Genomic DNA, 19664 nt, shown 5'->3' with positions numbered 1-19664 from the left:
TGCATGGGCTTTGCATATAGCTAAACCACCATCCCATGCCGCTGCTGCTGCATCACAGAGTGTGGATGCTGCCGCCGCCGCTGACAACAATAATAATAAACAGCAGCATCAAACATCTGCTGGGTGTTCTTATGTGCCAGATTCAGTGCCAAATGCTGCCCCTGTATGATCGCATTTGATCCTCCCAGTTTCTAGCCCACCATGAGTTGGGTATTATCTGCCTCCTTACACATGAGGAAATGGAGGCTCAGAGGGATTTCAGAACTTGCCCACAGTTTGGGTTGGCAGTGGGGAACCAGGATAAACGTTTGATTTCAGGCTTGTGCTTCTGTGTGGTACAGAGTGGGGATAAACCCAGAGGATCTCGAGGTGAACCCTGTGTCGGTAGGTCCAGGAGCTTTGTGGACAATAAAGGATATAGAAGCTAGGGTTGAAATAATGGCCCCTGCTTCTGGAGCACGTTCCACATGCCAGGCTCTGGTCACTATTTTGAAGCCATCATCTCATTCATTTCTCACAATGCTGTGCGGGGAGGGCCAGTTGTGGGGGTTCATTCCCATTTCACAAATGAAGATGCTGAGGCTCAGAAAGTGGAAGTGTCCAGCTCTACAGGACCCAGGCGAGAAGTCTCAGGTCTACAAGTAGCTGAGTCTGAATTCAAGTGGTTTGACTCGTGTTGCTCTGCGACATTTTGTCCTGGTAGCCAAATCTGAGTGCAAATATTCAGTGCAAACCCATCTCCTTTCAGATCTCTTAGAGATAATCTACTGCAAAGTTCACAAAACAGGTGAATCCTGCTACCAGATGTGGATTTTTTTTTTTGTTTGGACCCAAACAGTGGTTTTAAAAATAATCTCTATCAGTGGTCAATGTTGAAAAATAAGAATATTCTACAATTTTGATTTATCTTGATAAAAGGAAAAGGGAGATCTGGCCCAAGGGCCTTGTATTTCTTTTTCTTTTAATATTTATTTATTTGGCTGCCTTCAGTCTTAGTTGCATTATGTGAGATCTTTCATTGTAGCCCATGGGCCTGTTGCTCTGTGTCATGTGGGATCTTAGTTCCCTGACCAGGAATCGAACCCATGTCCCTTGCATGACAAGGCAGATTCTCAACCACTGGACCACCAGGGAAGCCCTGGGCTTGTATTTCTGAATGCCAAAAAGCCCCCTTTATATGGGTCTGTGCTCTCCAGTTTGCCACAGTCCTCACCACTCCCTATAGTCCTTCCAACTCCCAGGCAAGAATCAATTGCTATTTATCATCACACTTGCATTATTTTCCTAACAGTACAGTTAAGAATAAAGTGAGGTAATTAGAGACCAAAAGTCTCTATCAGAGGTTAGATAACAGACTAGATTGGAAAAGCCACGGTCAGCAAGAAAAATGGACAAAGGAATTTATCTTGGAGCCAGTGACAAACACGCCTGTGGGTTTCACAGGCGAAGTGTGCCTTACCCTCTTCACTCACTGCTACTACCCCTGTGGCCCTGAGACAGGGAATCTGTGACCCTCGGTTGACAAGAACCTTCCTGTTTTGCAGGTGGGGGAACTGAGGTCCAGGAAGTAATACAGCTTTATGCCAGTTAGCGCCCCTGGCTCCAGTGAGATAGACCCAGTGAGTCAGATGGATTCTGGAACTTACCTCTGCTGGCTGGCTGACCGTCACCATGACTGAGGCTGACAGCATCCCTCCTCAGGCCCCTCCTCCCGCTGGCAGGCTGCTCCCTGTGGGGGGGCTGGTTAAAGATGTCAAAGTCATCACCGTGGACTTTGGGGGTCGTCCTCTGAGCTCTCTCAGCGGTGATGACATTCCAGCTGTTCACCCGCCCTTGCTCACGTCTGGAGCCTTTATCCCTGGCCTTGGATCCTCCAGGCCCCTCGCCAATGACATCGTCGGACGGAAGCTCGTCTCTCCAGTCCAGCGGCTTCTCTGGACTCAGCCAGAGGGGTTTCAACTTCGGGCCTCCCGGCTTCCTGCCTTTCCCCGCGGGAGAAGGTTGTAACCAGGATGGGGTTTTCCCTGGTGGCTCAGAGACTTTTCTGCCCGTGAGGTTTTCCAGCTGTTGGAGCAGTGAGAGCTCCTGGTCAGGAGGAGGAGGGCACTCCACAGGGGGGCAGTGGGGAGGACCCCTGGGCTCGCCCCCTGTCGAGGATGGGGCGGCTAAATTGCTGAGCTCCTCCTCTAACTGGGACAAACTGTCTTTCACGCTGTCGGGAGAATTCATCCTTCCAACAAATAAATTTCCTTGTGAAGAAACCTTCACATCCTCTCCTGCTCCAGCTGGCTGCGAGTGACTGGCATGGAGTTCCTCGTCCCCCTCGGTTCCGGGCGTCTTGCGGACACCTCTGCTTTCTTCCAAGAGGGCAGCATCGCTCTCTTCCATCCTCTCATCCTGCAGCCCCACCAGGATGCTCTGTGGGGCCTCCCCACCTCCTTTGTCTAACTTGCCGTCAAAGATGAGTTTTTTGTTGACATAAAGCTTCACGTTCTTAGCCCCGATGTCAAAGTCCTAAAAAGATAAAATTTCACAAAATGAAGGTGCGTGGCATTGCACTGATGTATCAAGTTTTGAAAGCAGCTGATGAGGGACTGCCCTGGTGGTCCACTGTTTAAGATGCTGCCTGCCAGTGCCAGGGTCACGGGTTTGATCCCCAATCTGGGACAATTCCATATATGGTGGGGCAACTAAGCCATGTGGACAACGACTGAAGCCTGTCTGCCTAGAGCCTGTGCTCTGCATCAAGGGAAGCCACTGCAATGAGAAGCCCACGCACCACAACTAGAGAGTCACCCCCACTTGCCACAACTAGAGAAAGTCCACAGTGCATCAATGAAAACCCAGTGAAGCCAAAAAAAAAAAAAAAAAAAAGTAGCAGATGAAAAAGAGAAATGTGGGATGCTAAAAACGTGAGCTTTCTGAGACCACAGCACTAGGGCTATTAAATCAGGCTCTATCTCATTTCAGTGCAAAGGGTTCCATACGCTATAAATCAAAGGCCTTTCACAAAGAGGCTCCTCTGTTGCCATCTTCGTCATCATTACCTCCTGCTGGGACACGGGTAATAGCCTGCTAATTGGTCTGCCTGCTTCCTGTCTCTTGCTCCTTCATCCTCAGCTTCACATTGCCACCAGAGTTAATTTCCTACAAGAGCTGGATCTGGCCCCATCACATCCCTTTGTGAAATCCTTCATGTGTTTTTGCCGCCTATAGTTCCTTAAAGTATGGGTTCTGGGCCTCCTGCACCAGAAAAGCTGGGCAGGCACATGAAATGCAGGCGTCCTAGGTCCCAGGAGGGCCGTATTTTGGGGGCTCTGAAAGCAGAGCCTGAGACAAGGATTTGAGTGCAGGTAGCTTATGGGCAGCTGCTCCTTTGAGGGAGAGTCAGGTAGGGCAGGTGAGACTGCAAAAAGGTTTTTGGGCTGGTCACTGCTGTGGGCAACTGGGGCTCCCTCCAGCTAGGACACTGTAAGCAACCTGCAGAAAGAATCTCAGAAATGTCCCTCCAAAGGTGGGGGGTTGGACATTTATCCACTGACCCCCTTCCCTGCGGTTGACGGCTGCCCCAGGGGGCACTGATGCCCCGCCACGTCCACAGGCTGAGCCCTCTGGTGGCTTTGGGGAAAGGACCCAAGCAGCAAGGCTGAGAGCCTGGAGGCACTGGGGGTGGTGCCCAGTTGGCATGCCCAGAAACTGTCTCAACTCACTGTGGCTGCAATCAGAGGGGAGCCCAGAGGATGCAGTGTGGGCACTTCACTTGTGACGGATAATCTGGATGGTTTCTTTGCACACAGAAGCTGAAGGATGACAGGCACGTGAGATGAACTCTGAACCCCTGGTAACCACCTGAAGTGCGGGAGACCTGGGTTCGATCCTGGGTTGGGAAGATCACCCGGAGAAGGGAAAGGCTACCCACTCCAGCATTCTGGCCTGGAGAATTCCGTGGACTGTATAGTCCATGGGTCGCAAAGAGTCAGACACAACTGAGCGACTTTCACTTTCAGCATGACACAAAATGACCTTCACAAGAGGGTCCCTGCCTGGTCTTCTCTCTCCCCCTCTCCTCGCACGTGTGCCCCACATCAGGCAACAATGCTTCACACTTAAAATCGAACCACACCTTCTACTACTGCCCTATTTGGTCATTCTTTTTTACACAAAAACAGTTTTAATAAACAGCTTTCTTGAGGAATGTAATACCTACCTCATACAGTAAACTGGATATATTTAAAGTGTACAACTTAACGGATAAAGAAGATGTGCTAGAAGTATATATATAATGGAATATTAGTCATAAAAAAAGAATGAAGTAATGCCATTTGCAGCAACATGGATGAACCTAGAGAATATTATACAAAGTGAAGTAAGACAGAGAAAGACAAATATCATATGATATCACCTACATGTGGAATCTAAAAAAAAGAACACATGAACTTATTTGCAAAACAGAAACAGACCCATAGACGGAGAAGACAAACTTACATTTACCAAATGGGAAAGGAGCGATGGAAGGATAAATTCAGAGCTTGAGATTAGCACATACACACAACTATATATAAAATAGATAACCAACAAGGATCTACTTAAAGCACAGAGGACTACATTCAATATTTTGTAATAACCTATAAGTGAAAAGAATCTGTAAAAGGGTATAACATATATAATCTTTTATATGTATATATGTATATATATATATTTGAACCACTGTGCTTTACATCTGAAACTAAAACAACACTGTAAATCAACTATACTTCAATTAAAAATAAATAGTAAAGCATACAACTTAGGCAGCAAGGAGACCAAACCAGTCAATCCTAAAGGAAACCAACCCTGAATATTCATTGGAAGGACTGATGCTGAAGCTGAAGCTCCAATACTTTGGCCACCTGATGCGAAGAGCTGACTCACTGGAAAAGACCCGGATGCCGGGCAAGACAAAGGGCAGGAGGAGAAGGGGCAACAGAGGATGAGATGGTTGGATGGCTTCATCGACTTAATAGACATAAGTTTCAGCAAGATCCGGGAGATAGTGAAGGACAGGGAAGCCTGGAGCGCTGCAGTCCACGGGGTTGCAAAGAGTTGGACACAACTTAGCAACTGAACAACAAATACAACTTAAGTTTTAACACATATACACGCACGATCATTACCTGAAGGCTTCCTCATACCCCTTCGTAATCCCTCCCACCCCACCCCTAGGCAACCACCCACCAGCCTTCTGTCACTACAGATTAGTTTGCATTTTCTAGAATTTTTATACAAAAGGACTCACACACTATGGCCTCCATGGGGCCTGGGGGTCTGGTTTCTTTCCCCCAGCATAATATCTCCGAGATTCATCCATGTTGCCGACGTGAAGAGTTTTATACCTTCTTATTGCTGAGGAGCAGCAGTCTATTCTGGGGTACCCCACAGTCTGTCTGTTCATCCACCTTCACAGCAGACTCTGGGAGGCTGCACCTCCCTCAGTCAGCCTTTGCCTCCTCCCCTCCGCATGAACCCACTCTGCCAAGGCTGCCAGTAACTGGGATGATAACAATCATCCTTGTTGTCTGGATGATTCCGATTGATTCTTGTCCTGGTCTATCACTCACAGGGCCCTCCTTCCACTCCCAAGGGTGCCCTGGTTTGGACAACCCGTCTTAGGGTCCAGCAGGTGACCAGACACACTGGGAAGTTCTCAGTCCTTAGGCAGGTCATCCCCCTGCTTCCTGTTCTCACAGCAGCCCAGGCTCCCGGCTGCTCCTTGACTGGCTGGGCAGGTCCCGGGTCTCCTGATTTTCCTGTGTTGTCTCACTAGGTGGTCCCACTCAGGCCCAAGGCCCTAAATTTCATCCTCGCGTTGGTGACTCCCAACTATTTAATTTATTTTACTGGAGTATAGTTGATTTACAATGTTGTATTGGTTTCAGGTGTACAGCAAAGTGATTCACTTATATATGTATATATCTTTTCCAGATTCTTTTGCATTATGTTTTATTGCAAAATAGTAAATATAGTTCTCTGTGCTATACAGTGGGTCCTTGTTGTTTATCCATGTTATATATAGCAGTTAGTACCCGTTAATCCCAAACTCCTAATTCATCCTTTCCCACTCCCTTTCCCCTTTGGTAACCACAAGTTTGTTCTCTATGTTCATGAGTCTGTTTCTGTTTGATGAATAAATGCATTTGTATCAATTTTTAGATTCCACGTAAGTGATACCATATGATGTTTGTCTTTCTCTTGACTTTACTTTGGGCTTCCCCAGTGGCTCAGCAATAAAGAATCTGCCTGCACTGCAGGAGACGTGGAGACATGGGTTCGATCGCTGAGTTGGGAAGATCCCTTGGAGGAGGAAATGGCAATCCACTCCAATAATTTTGCCCAGAAAATCCCATGGACAGAGGAGCCTGGGCGCTACAGCCCATGGGGTCGCAAAAGAGTCAGTCATGACTAAGTGAGTAAAGCACAACAAAGGTTTCACTTCACTTAGTATGATAATCTCTAAGTCCATCCATATGGCTGCAAACAGCATTATTTCATTCTTTTTATGGCTGAGTAGTATTCCCTTGTGAGTGTGGTGGTTTAGTTGCTAAGTCGTGTCAGACTCCTGTGACCCCATGGACTGTAGCCTGTCAGGCTCCTCTGTTCATGGAATTCTTCAGGCAAGAACACTGGAATGGGTTGCCACTGTGTGTGTGTGTGTGTGTGTGTATATGACATATATATCATTTGATATATATATGACATATATATATATGGATGTGAGAGTTGGACTGTGAAGAAGGCTGAGCACCGAAGAATTGATGCTTTTGAACTGTGGTGTTGGAGAAGACTCTTGAGAGTCCCTTGGACTGCAAGGAGATCCAACCAGTCCATTCTGAAGGAGATCAGCCCTGGGATTTCTTTGGAAGGAATGATGCTAAAGCTGAAACTCCAGTACTTTGGCCACCTCATGCGAAGAGTTGACTCATTGGAAAAGACTCTGATGCTGGGAGGGATTGGGCGCAAGAGGAGAAGGGGACGACAGAGGATGAGATGGCTGGATGGCATCACTGACTCGATGGACATGAGTCTAAGTGAACTCCGGGAGTTGGTGAGGGACAGGGAGGCCTGGTGTGCTGCGATTCATGGGGTCACAAAGAGTCGGACACGACTGAGCAACTGATCTGATCTGATATATATATATATATTTTTAAATCCAGTCTCTGTAAATGGACATTCAGGTTGCTTCCGTGTCTTGGCTAATGTAAACAGTGCTGTTTGGACACTGGACTCCTGACTGTTCTAATCTCCAATTCTGGCCTCTCTATCCGACCCCAGTGACCACGTGACTACTCCTCCTGCATATCTAACAAGCATCTCAACCTTAACATGCCCCGAACAGAATGATCAGTTTACTTTTCCCAAACCTCATCTTCATCCATCTTAAAAATGGTTCCTTCATTCAACCAACTGCCCCAGACTAGGAGTCCTTGAGCCCTCTTGCTCTTTCACACACATATCCAATCCATCAGAAGCTCCCATGGCTCCACCTCCCAAAGCCCTCCCTAATCTGACCTCTTCTTCCCGGGTGGCCACTGCCTCCTAGCCCGGGCCACCACCATCTCTCCCAGAGACAACAACTGTAGCCTCCTAATTGGTCTCTGTGTTTCCACTCTGCACTGTCACACACCCGCCCCCAACCCACCCCAGCACACACATTTCATTTTCTGCAGCCAGTCCTTCTTAAAAAGCAACTTAAATCACTAGGGGATTCCGTAGTGGTCCAGTGGTTAGGACTCTGCACTTCCACTGCAGGGGTCCCGGGTTCAATTCCTGGTCAGGGATCTAGGATTCCACAGGCTGTATGGTATGTCCAGAAAACAGAACAAAACAGCAACGACAAAAACAAATCAGATCATGGCAGCCGCTGCTTAAAACCACGCCACAATTTCCTATCACTCTGAGAATAAATGCCAGCTCCCTTCAGGAGTCAACATAGCCTGTGTGATCTGGTCCCACGATGACCTCTCTCTCCCCTTCCTTTCCTCCTCCCAACACACGACTCCAATTGCTGCTCCGTGATTCTGTGGAGCTCAAGGCCACCTCGGGACCTGAGCAACTGTCTGGCACATTCTGTCCCAGAGACCTGCAAGGCTGGCTCCTCCTTGTCTTCAAAGAGATGTTGCTGCTCTCCCTAAAGCAGGCCCCACCCCATCCAATCCCCTTTCTAGCCCATGGTCCTGTATTATTTTCTTCCTGTCTGTGACATGGTCTTGTTCATCAGCTTTCTAATTTATTTATTGTCTCCCCCACTCAAAGTTAGGGTTGCCCTGATGGCTCAAGTGGTAAAAAAAAAAATCTGCCTGCAAGCCAGGAGACCGAGCTTGATCCCTAGGTCAGGAAGATCCTTGCAGGAGGAAATGGCAACTCACTCCAGTATTCTTGCCTGGGAAATCCCATGGGCAGAGGAGCCTGGTGCCAAACAGTCCATGGGGTTGCAAAGAGTTGGCCATGACTGAGCATGCCCACACACACTCAAACTTAAGCTCCAGGGCTTCCCTGGTGGCTCAGTGGTAAAGAATCCGCCTGCCAATGCAGGAATCATGGGCTCAATCCCTGACCCAGGAAGACCCCACATATCGTTAAGCAACTAAGCCCGTATGCTACAACTGCGGAGTCTGTGCTTTAGAGCCTGAGAGCTGCAACTCCTGAAGCCCACACACCCTTGAGCCCACTGACCACAATGACAGAAGCCACCACAACTAGAGAGGAGCCCCTGCTTGCCACAACTGGAGAAAAGCCCTCGCCGCAACGAAGACCACAATTAAAAAGTAAATAAACCAGCTCTGAGACAGCAGAGGTGCTACCAGTCTCATCCAAGGGCCCAGCAAGCACCTGGCACACAGTTTTTGCTCGGCCATCATTTTGGAATTACAAACGAAGCAACACAGCCACTCTTCTCCCCGGGTAGCGCTGCTAACAATCCTCAGAGAACAAACCTGATCAGAAAAATGGCAGCCTGTTGGTTTCAACCCCAGACCGTGTTCCGTCTTGCTTTGCCTTCTGATCTACTCTTGGGATGTGAGATCGGAGACTCCCAGATGTGTCCATGTAGACTCATTTCCCCCCCTTTTGCCTTCCTGAAAGCCGGGCAGGGAAGCTCTAACTAAATTCGTAGCTCACTGAGCTACTGTTCTGAAGGTTTCCGGAGCAATTTGGGATGAGAACCGTTAGACAACAGGAACCCGGCTTCAATCGTCCAGTTGTGGGATGGCAGGCTGCTATTTGCTGCCTGTCAGAAAAGTCGATTCTCAGAGCACCCTTTTACACGTTTATATGGATGTGTTCTCTGTTTAGCGGAGGCGCAGAGCAAGCGCGTGCTGTGAATTAATCAGGAAATAGCTACTGGAGAAGGACAGCCCGGGCAGCTTCCAGTGAGTACTTCTGCAAAATTACCGCCGTGCAAACATCTGGAGAAGACACGCTGTCACTGAAAGAGGTGGGGGGAGGGGGTGGGGAGCACGCTTTTCAGTCCCACAGTCACGAGGTGGGTATCCTGGATCCCATCAGGAGATGCCTGGTCTCCACAATGGGCTCGCTGACCATCTGCGCACCATCTAGAGCCCCTCCTGATCTCAGCTCTCTCCAAGAAGCCTGGCCGAGGGACTTCCTTGGTGGTCCAAGGGTTATGAATCCACCTTGCAATGCAGGGGACGTGGGTTCAGTCCCTGGTTGGGGAGCTAAGCTCTTGCATGTCAAAACTAAGCCTGTGTGTTGCAACTACTGAGCTGATGGCCGCAACTAGGGAGCCTGTGGGCCACAACAAAAGTGAGGCAGTGAGGATCCTGCATGTCACAGCTAAGACCCAAGGCAGCCAAATAAATACATGAAATAAAAAGAAGCCTGGCTGAGTGGGAATAGAGAGGGGTGGCAGGCTGGGGCAGGCTGGGACCACCAGTGCTCACAGGACTGGACAGGTAGGAGAGAGAAGGTTAGGTTTGAGGCCAGCGGGAGTGGTGGGGGTCCTGGGGAACTGAGAGGCTCACACCCCCTGCCTGATGGTGTTTAAATCTGCCAAAGTTCCAACACCCTCCAGATCAAACAAGCCATATCTGTAGGTGAATCTGACCCAAGCAACACCAGGGTGGGATCCCGGGTGGGGAACAGCATCTGGGGATGCCAAGTGTGAAACATGAAAGGCCACACACATTGTCCCATGCTGTCCTTCAAACAACTCCAGGGTGGACATTAGGGCCCATTGATAGATGAAGAAACTGAGGCTCAGCCTTCCCTGAGGTCACACAGCTGGTGCACAGAGAGCCACTCTCACTGGCACCCCAATCTCCTACTGCCATCTCTCTCTGGGTCAAGCCAGACCTGGAGAAGGCCTTGGTCTCGGTTGTGCCTGCCTGGCCGCTGGCAGAATCACTTGCTTTGGGTGCACTCTAAGCTCCTACTTCTATTTTTCAATTAGTCCTCATGGACCAAGAGTCTCACACTCCCATCCTGACTCCTCCTCACTCCCCAGAGGCAATCGAAGTGGGTGCTGGCGGGGGTGGGGGGGCATGCCCATGCTCCCGTCCTTGCAGACTTTTCCTACGTATTTATGTACATATTGATGCAACCGTCACAGCTCAAGCACGTGGTCGGAAGCCATCTGAGATACACTTCTGAGGCGTGGGGAAGACGGGGTTGAGATTTTGCAGGTCTGTACTCGTCGGCACCCCCGCAGTGAAGCTCTGGACGAAGGGTGCCTTTGGGAATAAATCCAGGGGAAAATTCTCTTGCTGCTAAAGAACGAGCCTGCTTCCTCCTTCCAACCAGAGGGCTCTAGTCCTATTTCCTCCTTTGCCTTGGCTTCCAAGAATTCCAGGTGAAATTCCATTCTGCGGATGACCTTACCCTCGAGAATCATTTGTGTGTGTGTGTGTGTGTGTGTGTGTGTGTGTGTGTGTGTGTACTTGTCCCTTGGTGCTCACATTTTCTTCCTCGTTTAACTAGAGTTATTGCTATGCCCTTTGTTGACGCTGCCTCAAACCCCTTTTGCAATGCATTTTCAAAAGGACACTGAAACTCTGTGACTGGCACTTGGTGGAGGGGAGCACCATTCCTTGTCCAAAAAAGGGCTTTACCCTTCTTTCCAGCTGCCCAGAACCAATCACGCTGGGACTGTAATGCATTTGAACCCAACAATATTAATATCATTTTGATCTAAGTGATTGAATTGACTCGGTAAGGCCACATCCCTCCTTGGCCCTGGGGTCGAATGACATGTCTCTTCCAATGAGCACACGAATTGCTCAGGGAAGATTGATGGCGGATTGGTTTCATCATGACAACAAGCCTAGCAGAGGCGGGGGCTCTTGTGCTCACAACACACTTTGCCTAGAGACTGATACCTGGCCCTGGGCACAGGCAGCAAAGCCGGAAGGAAATCATTTGGAGCAGAGCGTTGGCTAGGCCCACTTGCTGGATGCCAGGGAGGGTCCACTGCCGGGGTCCGCCACCTCTGGGATCTAATGCCTGATGATCTGAGGTGGAGCTGATGTTAATAATAATAGAAATAAAGTGCACAATACATGTAATGTGTTTGAATCATCCTGAAACCTAGCCCCACCCCCCGACCCCCAGTCTGTGGAAAAACTGTTTTCCAGGAAACTGGTCCCTGGTGCCAAAAAGGTTGGAGACTGCAGCTTTAAGGCAAAGCCTTCACTGGTATGGGGACACGAGTGGAGCCAAGCCAGCTGTGTGCCGTTGGACCTCACTCGTGCACAGCCCAGGCAGCCCCCCAGCCCAGCTGTTCTGTCTCCTGCTGGGCGCTCGGGCTGGCCCCGATGCACAGGGAGAAGACGAGCTTCCATCCTTCACTGCTCTCTTTGCCCAGGAGTGCTGGGTCCCGAACAGAAGGGGCCAAGGGGCTGAGGGATGATTGCGAGGCTTTCTGGGGATGGGGGCCTTTGGGGGGTGAGCCGCTGCCCCCTAGACAGCCATCATGCAGGCTTCAGGACCCAGCTCGGGAGCTGACTCCTCTGGGAAGCCCCCGGCCTTCCCCACCTGCCCCGCCTGCCTCCTTAGGTTGGGTCGAGGGTCCTCCTCTGGGCTCTCAGAGCTGAGTGTGCACCGGGACCCCCGCGCCAACGACCTTGTGGGCCCACGTGCCAACCTGTCCTCGCCTGGATGGAGGCCTTCGAGGACGGGGAAACGGGCCTATTACTATCTATCTTAAGACCGGGCTCTGAGAACTAAAGCTGCTCCCTCCTGGAGCACCTGAACTAGAATGCTTTATTGGGGATGAGATCTCAATGACCCTTCGTCTGTCCCTTGGGAGGAAGACCAATGAAAACCCTTCTTTGTGACACAGTAACTTGATGAAGATGGTGGGGCATGTGACACATTACAAGCTGCAGATAACCTACTACAAGCCAGGCTGGGAGCCAATGACTGACCCCTTCCCCCGCCCCCGCCCAAAGTCACAGAGGAGGAAGGACGGGGATGGGATGTGACAGACGGGGTCACTAACTGGAGCCCCTGTGGCTGACCCTGGGCTGGTTCGGCCCACAGAGGAGTTAAATGTTCAGAACCAGCTGATGCTGTCCAAAAACTGAGAGCGTTCACATAACAATGTGCATTTTTGGCTTCTCTTAAAAATTTAGGCCATCTGGCAGGATGGAGCCAGGGCAGGGATAGCTGCCCTAGGCAGGTCCTGGCTCACCGGGGACCACAGTGCCCCTCTATTAAAAGGCAGGGCCAGGTGATGGGCACCAGACTGCCTGGGAGTCATGTGACCACCAGCAAGCTGTTCTGCGCCTCAGTTTCCCCATCTGTAGGATAGAGCTGACCACCATAGTACTCATCTCACTGCAGTTTGGAATAAATGAGCTGATGTATGTAAAGTCCTTTGAATGCCGCCTGGCACATTATACATGCTCAAGAAGCTGCCATCTTTGTCTTGTACCCAACCTACTGCCTGGATGGCTATACCCGCTGACACTGGCTGCTCAGGGGTAGGGTGGCCAGAGACCCCCTGCTTCCCTAAGGCTGGGTGCAGTGACCCCTGTTCCTGCCGCAGGTTGGCAGCAGGTTCAGGAGAACCCCATTCGTTCTAGGATGGGGCCTAGAATTACTCTCGCTAACTTAGGTCAATACTCCTTGAGTTGGGATTAATAGATACATACTACTATATAAGGGCTTCTCTGATAGCTCAGTTGGTAAAGAATCTTCCTGCAATGCAGGAGACCCTGATTCGATTCCTGGGTTGGGAAGAATCTGATGGAGAAGGGGTAGGCTACCCACTCCAGTATTCTTGGGCTGCCCTTGTGGCTCAGCTGGTAAAGAATAGGCCTGTAAGGTGGGAGACTTGGGTTCAATCCTTTGGTTGGGAAGATCCCCTGGAGAAAGGAGAGGCTACCCACTCCAGTATTCTGGCCTGGAGAATTCCATGGACTGTATAGCCCAGGGGGTCCCAAAGAGTCAAGACACATCTTTCAGTTTCACATAAAATAGATAACCAACAATGACCTTCTGTTGGTTATGGGTAATGATACTCGATATTTTGCAATAACCTTTAAGGGGAAAGAATGTGAAAAGGAATCTATCTATTTATCTATCTATATGTGTGTGTGTGCATATATGTATGGATATATGTATGTATCCATATACATGTGTGTGTATTCAGTCACTCAGTCGTGTCCGACTCTTTGCAAACCCAAGGACTCCAGCCCACCAGGCTCCTCTGTCCATGAAAATTTCCAGGCAAGAATCTTGGAGCGGGTTGCCATTTCCTACTCCAGGGGATCTTCCGGAGCCAGCAATCAGACCCAAGTCTCTGTGTCTCCTGAATTGGCAGATTCTTTACCACTAGTACCACTTGGGAAGCCCATCTATATATACTCATACATAATACATACACACACACACATATATATTAATACATAACTGAATCACTTTGTTGTACACCTGAAATGAACACAATATTGTAAATCAACTATATTTTAATTAAAAAAAAAAAAAAAAAGACTCCCCTTGATCTGGGCTCGGGCCCTAGCTGGCAATTCTTACAGTTTTATCCAACCCAGCATGGACCACATGGGGGCCTCTCAGGATCCTGGCCTGTGTGACACACAAAAGAGGAAAGCGGGGCTCCTCTCCTTGAGGAGTTCACAAAAGCCTGAATAATTAGGGGTCACAGACTCAAATGCTTACAGTACCGCCAACGTGGGGGGACGGGAACCGGGGAGCGCCTGCCTACAAGTCTAGAGGCTGCAGGAGTCACTGGGCTCCAGCCAGCGGACACTACAGAGGGAATACCACCACTCATCAGAAGCCAGCTTTCCACGTTGTCAAATGTTTCACAAGCTGTGCAACGTTGTGAGCGCCAAATGGAGCACTCCTGCAGGATACATTTGGCCAGGGGCACCTGTTTGTCCGCGACATGGGAGGCTCAGGAAACTGACGGATACCCTAGGGAAGCACGAAATCTGGTGCCCAGAAGGGGTGGCTGAGACCATCAGCAGGGGCCTGGGGCAGGCTGGGAGTGTGCGGGAGGCTGGTGGGTGAAGAGGGACTTAAGTAGAACTTCGAAGTTTCCAAAGACAAGGTTTGTAATAAGACTGGCTATGCATTCCACGTGCTGGGCAGGGCAGGAGCAAAGTCACAGAGGAGAGAAGAGTTCCCCGGGGACCAGAGGGGATGGAGTTTCCGTAAGGATGGACGCACCAGAGAGCCGGTTTTCTGAGAGTGGAGGAGGCACATTTGCGCAGGGCCCACGGAAACATGTCAAGTGGGAGGGGTGGTGTGGTGTCAGGACCACGGTGCCACTGTGTCAGGGACACGCATGAGAGTGATGGCAACTGCCGCGCCCCAACTCAGCTCCACCAAAGCTCCCAGGAGTGGATGTGACCTGATGTCACCAGATCTTCTAGTTAAAGGTCCCTATTTTTCATGGAAACTCACCAATTTTTAAATGTTAGTAATTAAAAAAAAAAAAAGCAGAGACATTACTTTACCAACAAAGGTCCGTCCAGTCAAAGCTATGGTTTTTCCAGTAGTCACCTAGGGATGTGAAAGTTGGACCATAAAGAAGGCTGAGCACCAAAGAATTGATGCTTTTCAACTGTGGTGTTGGGGAAGACTCTTGAGAGTCCCCTGGACAGCAAGGAGATCAAACCAGTCAATCTTAAAGGAAATCAATCCTGAAGATCCATTGAAAGGACTGATGCTGAAGCTGAAGCTCCAATCCTTTGACCACCTGATGTAAAGAACTGACTCATTGGAAAAGACCCTAATGCTGGGAAAGATTGAAAACAGGAAGAGAAGGTGATGACAGAGGATGAGATGGTTGGATGGCATCACCAACTTGATGGACATGAGTTTGAAGAAAGCGCTGGGAGTTGGTGATGGACAGGGAAGCCTAACATGCTGCAGTCCATGGGGTTGCAAAGAGTCAGAGATGACTGAGTGAACTGAACTGAACTGAATTGATTCAAAGAACTTTGGGGACTTCCCTGGTGGTCCTGTGGGCTTCCCTGATAGCTCAGTTGGTAAAGAATCAGCCTGCAATGCAAGAGACCCCAGTTTGATTCCTGGGTCAGGAGGATCCCCTGGAGAAGGGATAGGCTACCCCCTCCAGTATTCTTGGGCTTCCCTTGTGGCTCAGCTGGTAAAGAATCTGTCTGCAATGTGGGAGACCTGGGTTTGATCCCTGAGTTTGGAAGATCCCCTGGAGAAGGGAAAGGCTTCCCACTCCAGTTTTGTGGCCTGGAGAATTCCATGGACTGTGTAGTCCATGGGGTCACAAAGAATCGGATATGACTGAGGGACTTTCACTTTCACTGGTGGTCCTGTGGTTGAGAGTTTGCATTCCAACGCAGGGGATGTGGGTTCAATCCCTGATCGATCCCACATGCTGCAGGGCAACTAAGCCTGCATACTACAGCTGGAGAGAAGCCCAAGTGCCTCAACTCAGACTCAATGCATCCAAATAAATAAATAATTTAAAACACACACACACACACAAAACCCAAAGAATTTTGAAAACACAGTGTGAGCCAGCTGCAATCTGTGAGCTGCCTTTGGTCCACCGGGGCACAGCCTCTTCCCAGGATGTCTGGGGCAGCACATGCTGGCCGGGGACTGTGGTCACTCCCCTGAAGCATTCTGTAGCAGCTAGGCCCTCAGCTCATCCCTCGCCACTGTCCTGGCCCCACCGAACTGTGGTTTGCAGGGGTCCCCCTGGCCCACCTGCCTGGGCAAGAGCTCACAGGGGCAGACAGCATGTCTGATTCCTGGCCCCAGCACAATGTCTGGGGCGATCGATATGGCTCTGCCGATGAGACAGAGGGACCGAGCAGATGAGTGAGCCGAGAGGGAGATGGAGGAGACAGCAGGCAGCAGGGGAAGGAGGAGCTGGTCTTGGAAGGAGGCAGATTAGGGCAGTGGAAACGGTAGGACCTAAAGATGACTGGCAGGGAGGGGCACAGGGGGAGTGGAGGATTCAAAGGTGGGAGTCAAGTGCTGCTGCAGACAGCAAAAGGAAGCAGAGCCTGGAGTGGGGCTGAGGGGTCTGGGGTTGGGGTACCAAAGCAAGGGCTTCAGTACATGGCCAGGCAGAAATGCCGAAGAAAAGCATCTCGTGGTCAGGAGAGAAGCTTGGTTCAGAAATTAAGCCTTGGGGTGGGTTTAGATCTGGGAGCTGATGAGTACGTTCACCGGCAGGTGACTTCCACGATCTTAGAGGGAAAGAAAAGGACCTAGTCTGGGTCTCATTTTGTACTTTCCCTGGTGATTTTCCCTCCTTAGCCAGCACCTCAATTTTTCATTGGGAATCCACCCTTCCCTTGACCTCACTTCATGTGGATAATGTAGGCCTCGCTCCAACTCGCAACCCAGGCCTGGCCAGGGGGCCATAGACCTGGGGCTTTCTGCAAGCACTCTTGAAATCAAGAGCAATGTCAACGGGGCCACCACTTGGAACCGGAGAATGATGCCAACACAGAGGGAGGAGATTCCTGATGGCATCATGTGAACTCCTGGATCCTGCCATGCCTGAAGGCAGCCAACTCATACTCTCCTGTAACATGGGCCAAAGAACGCCTTTTTGTCCTTAAGCTGGATTTAATTGGGTTTTCTTGTCTTTTGTTACCAAAAGAATCCTGGCTGATAACACTAGTGTTGGGACTGAGAATTTTAATCAACAGATTCAGCTACTAAGTCAGTCCTGGCCAAGGCAGGCAGGAGGTGGGAGAGGAGAGCTCTACCCTCTAGGGGGTCTGGGATTTGTCTTGCTGCCCTAGGCTGGCCCATGCACATGGGTGAACAGCCCTCTCTGCTTAGACATCTGTCTGGTCCCAGAAGCAGCTCGTCCCCGGGTCTGTGCAGTACAGAGATACAGGCCTCAGCTTCTACCCCTGTTCTGCATCTGTGTTCTCATTCCTGCTGGGAGTACAGTTTGCCTCTGAATTCCAACCTTCTGGTTGGAGCCTGAACACCTTGTGGGGCCCCCTCTCTCAAGGTGGAATTCTCTGCTCACCTCTCTGTCCTCTGCTGGCTGGGGGCCTGCTTCAAACCTGAGCTTCCTGGACCTCTCAAGGTGACCATGCCTTACCTTCCCAAGCATGGACTCTGCACACAGGCTTTAGAGGCTGCAGCTCACCCACCAGACAGCACCCTCTAGCAGTTGATAGTGGCCCAGACCAAGCCCAAGGTCAACACCTAAGGAAGGCTCTTTCGCATCTGGGTCAGTGCCCTTCCTCCCAGCCACCCTATTAAGATGCCATCATGGTCCCCAAGGGCTTCCCAGATGGCACTAGTGGTAAAGAACCTGCCCGCCAATGCAGAAGACTTAAGAGATGCAGGTTCAATCCCTGGGTCGGGAAGATTCCCTGGAGAAGGGCATGGCAACCCACTCCTGTATTTTGCCTGAAGAATCTCATGGGCAGAGGAGTCTGGTGGGCTACAGTCCATGGGGTTGCAAGGAGTCAGACATGATGAAGTGACTTAGTGTGCACACACACGAATGCTCGCCAGGCCTGAGGGTGCTCCCCAGGCCAGAGGTGCCCAGACCCTACCATGTGGTGGAGCCATCAGGCTACACTGACTCAGTTGCCCAAACGAAGGTCACATCTTTGACTTCAAAGCCATTGCCATGTTTGGCCTTGGTTTGTATCCTGATCCAAACGAATCAACTGTTGGGACTTCCTTGGTGTCCAGTGGTTAAGACTCCACTGTTCTACTGCCCTGGTGGCTCAGGTGGTAAAGAATCCGCCTGCAATGCAGGACACCTGGGTTTGATACCTGCATCAGGAAGAATGCCCTAGAGAAGAGAACGGCTATACCAACTCCAGTATTCTTGCCTGGAGAATTCCACGGACAGAGGAACCTGACAGGCTATAGTCCTTGGGGCTGCAAAGAGTCAGACATGCCTGAGCGACTAAGACTCTTCCACTGCAGGGGCCGAGGGTTCGATCCCTGGTCAGGGAACTAAAATCCTGCATGCCACATGGTGTGGCCAAACAAATTAACTATTAAAAATCAGGCAGTTAGGGATATTTGAATGTGGACTGGGTACTGAAGCATAATAATGAATGATTGTCAGATATGATAGCAGCATCGGGATGATATAAAAACAAACTTCTTATCTGTTAGAGATGCACGCAAAAAATTTTGAGTGAAATGATATGATACCTACAATTTCTTTTTAAATGTTAGGGGAAGAGAGGAAACAAAAATGGCAGAATGTAGACAACTATTGAAGCTGGAGAAGGGTACATAGGTTGTTAATGAACTAATCTCTTCACTTGCGTTCATTTGAAAGTCCATCCCTACCCCACCATGAAAGGCCTTTCTGAAAATACAAATATTGCCCTGGGATGAATTGAATCTATCCATGGTGCATTCCCGGAGAAGGCAATGGCACCCCACTCCAGTACTCTTGCCTGGAAAATCCCATGGACGGAGGAGCCTGGTAGGCTGCAGTCCATGGGGTCGTTAAGAGTCGGACACGACTGAGCGACTTCTCTTTCAGTTTTCGCTTTCATGCATTGGAGATGGAAATGGCAACCCACTCCGGTGTTCTTGCCTGGAGAATCCCAGGGATGGGGGAGCCTGGTGGGCTGCCGTCTATGGGGTCGCACAGAGTCGGACACGACTGAAGCAACTTAGCAGCAGCAGCAGTATGGTGCATTCCAGAAGCACTGAGACCCTCATCCAAGCCACCAAGCTAGACTGTGGAGGCCCCAAAACGCCTCTTCTTGGGGGTCCCCCTTCTCTCTGACCCCTTCTCCAAAAAGCATCCAGAATGATCTTTTAAATTCCTCAATCAGATTGTGTCACCCTTTGCCCCAAACCCTCCCATAATGATACCAAGAGCTGATCTTTGTATAGAGTTCATGAAGGCCAGGAATCATGAGCACTTCATATGTCTTAACTGAACAATAATCACCCCCCATTTTACAGATGAGGAAACGGAGTCAGAGAGGTGCAGAACAACACCCCCAAGGTCACAGAGCTAGGACGAGGAGGAGCCAGGGTTTGCCCCAGCCAAGCTGACTCTGACCCTCTCCCTATTCTGCCTTCAGACCAGTGAGGTCTACATGACCTGGTTCCCACCCACCTCTGGGGCCTCCCCTTACACTCTCCTTTGTTCACCAGCTCAGCCTCTGCCTAAACTGGCTGTTCCTGCCTCAGAGCCTTTATTC

At 50.1% G+C, this 19664-nt stretch overlaps 1 protein-coding gene and 1 non-coding gene across 4 annotated transcripts in view; one reads left to right on the top strand and one right to left on the bottom strand.

The window, feature by feature from the left end:
- KATNIP (katanin interacting protein) overlaps nucleotides 1-19664 on the bottom strand; it is a 229835-nt gene that overhangs the window by 44378 nt on the left and 165793 nt on the right. For all 3 annotated transcript variants that reach the window (XM_019988190.2, XM_070779846.1, XM_070779845.1), the window contains one exon: nucleotides 1647-2514. In XM_019988190.2, the coding sequence (XP_019843749.2) occupies nucleotides 1647-2514 (868 nt within the window). The remainder of the gene's footprint in view (nucleotides 1-1646; nucleotides 2515-19664) is intronic.
- TRNAG-UCC (transfer RNA glycine (anticodon UCC)) lies at nucleotides 7743-7815 on the top strand. The gene has a single exon. It is a non-coding gene; the product is annotated as a tRNA-Gly (tRNA).

The sequence above is a fragment of the Bos indicus genome, chromosome 25 (assembly GCF_029378745.1).
Source record: "Bos indicus isolate NIAB-ARS_2022 breed Sahiwal x Tharparkar chromosome 25, NIAB-ARS_B.indTharparkar_mat_pri_1.0, whole genome shotgun sequence".
Lineage (NCBI taxonomy): Eukaryota > Metazoa > Chordata > Mammalia > Artiodactyla > Bovidae > Bos > Bos indicus.
This window is presented reverse-complemented; position numbering and strand designations above follow the sequence as displayed.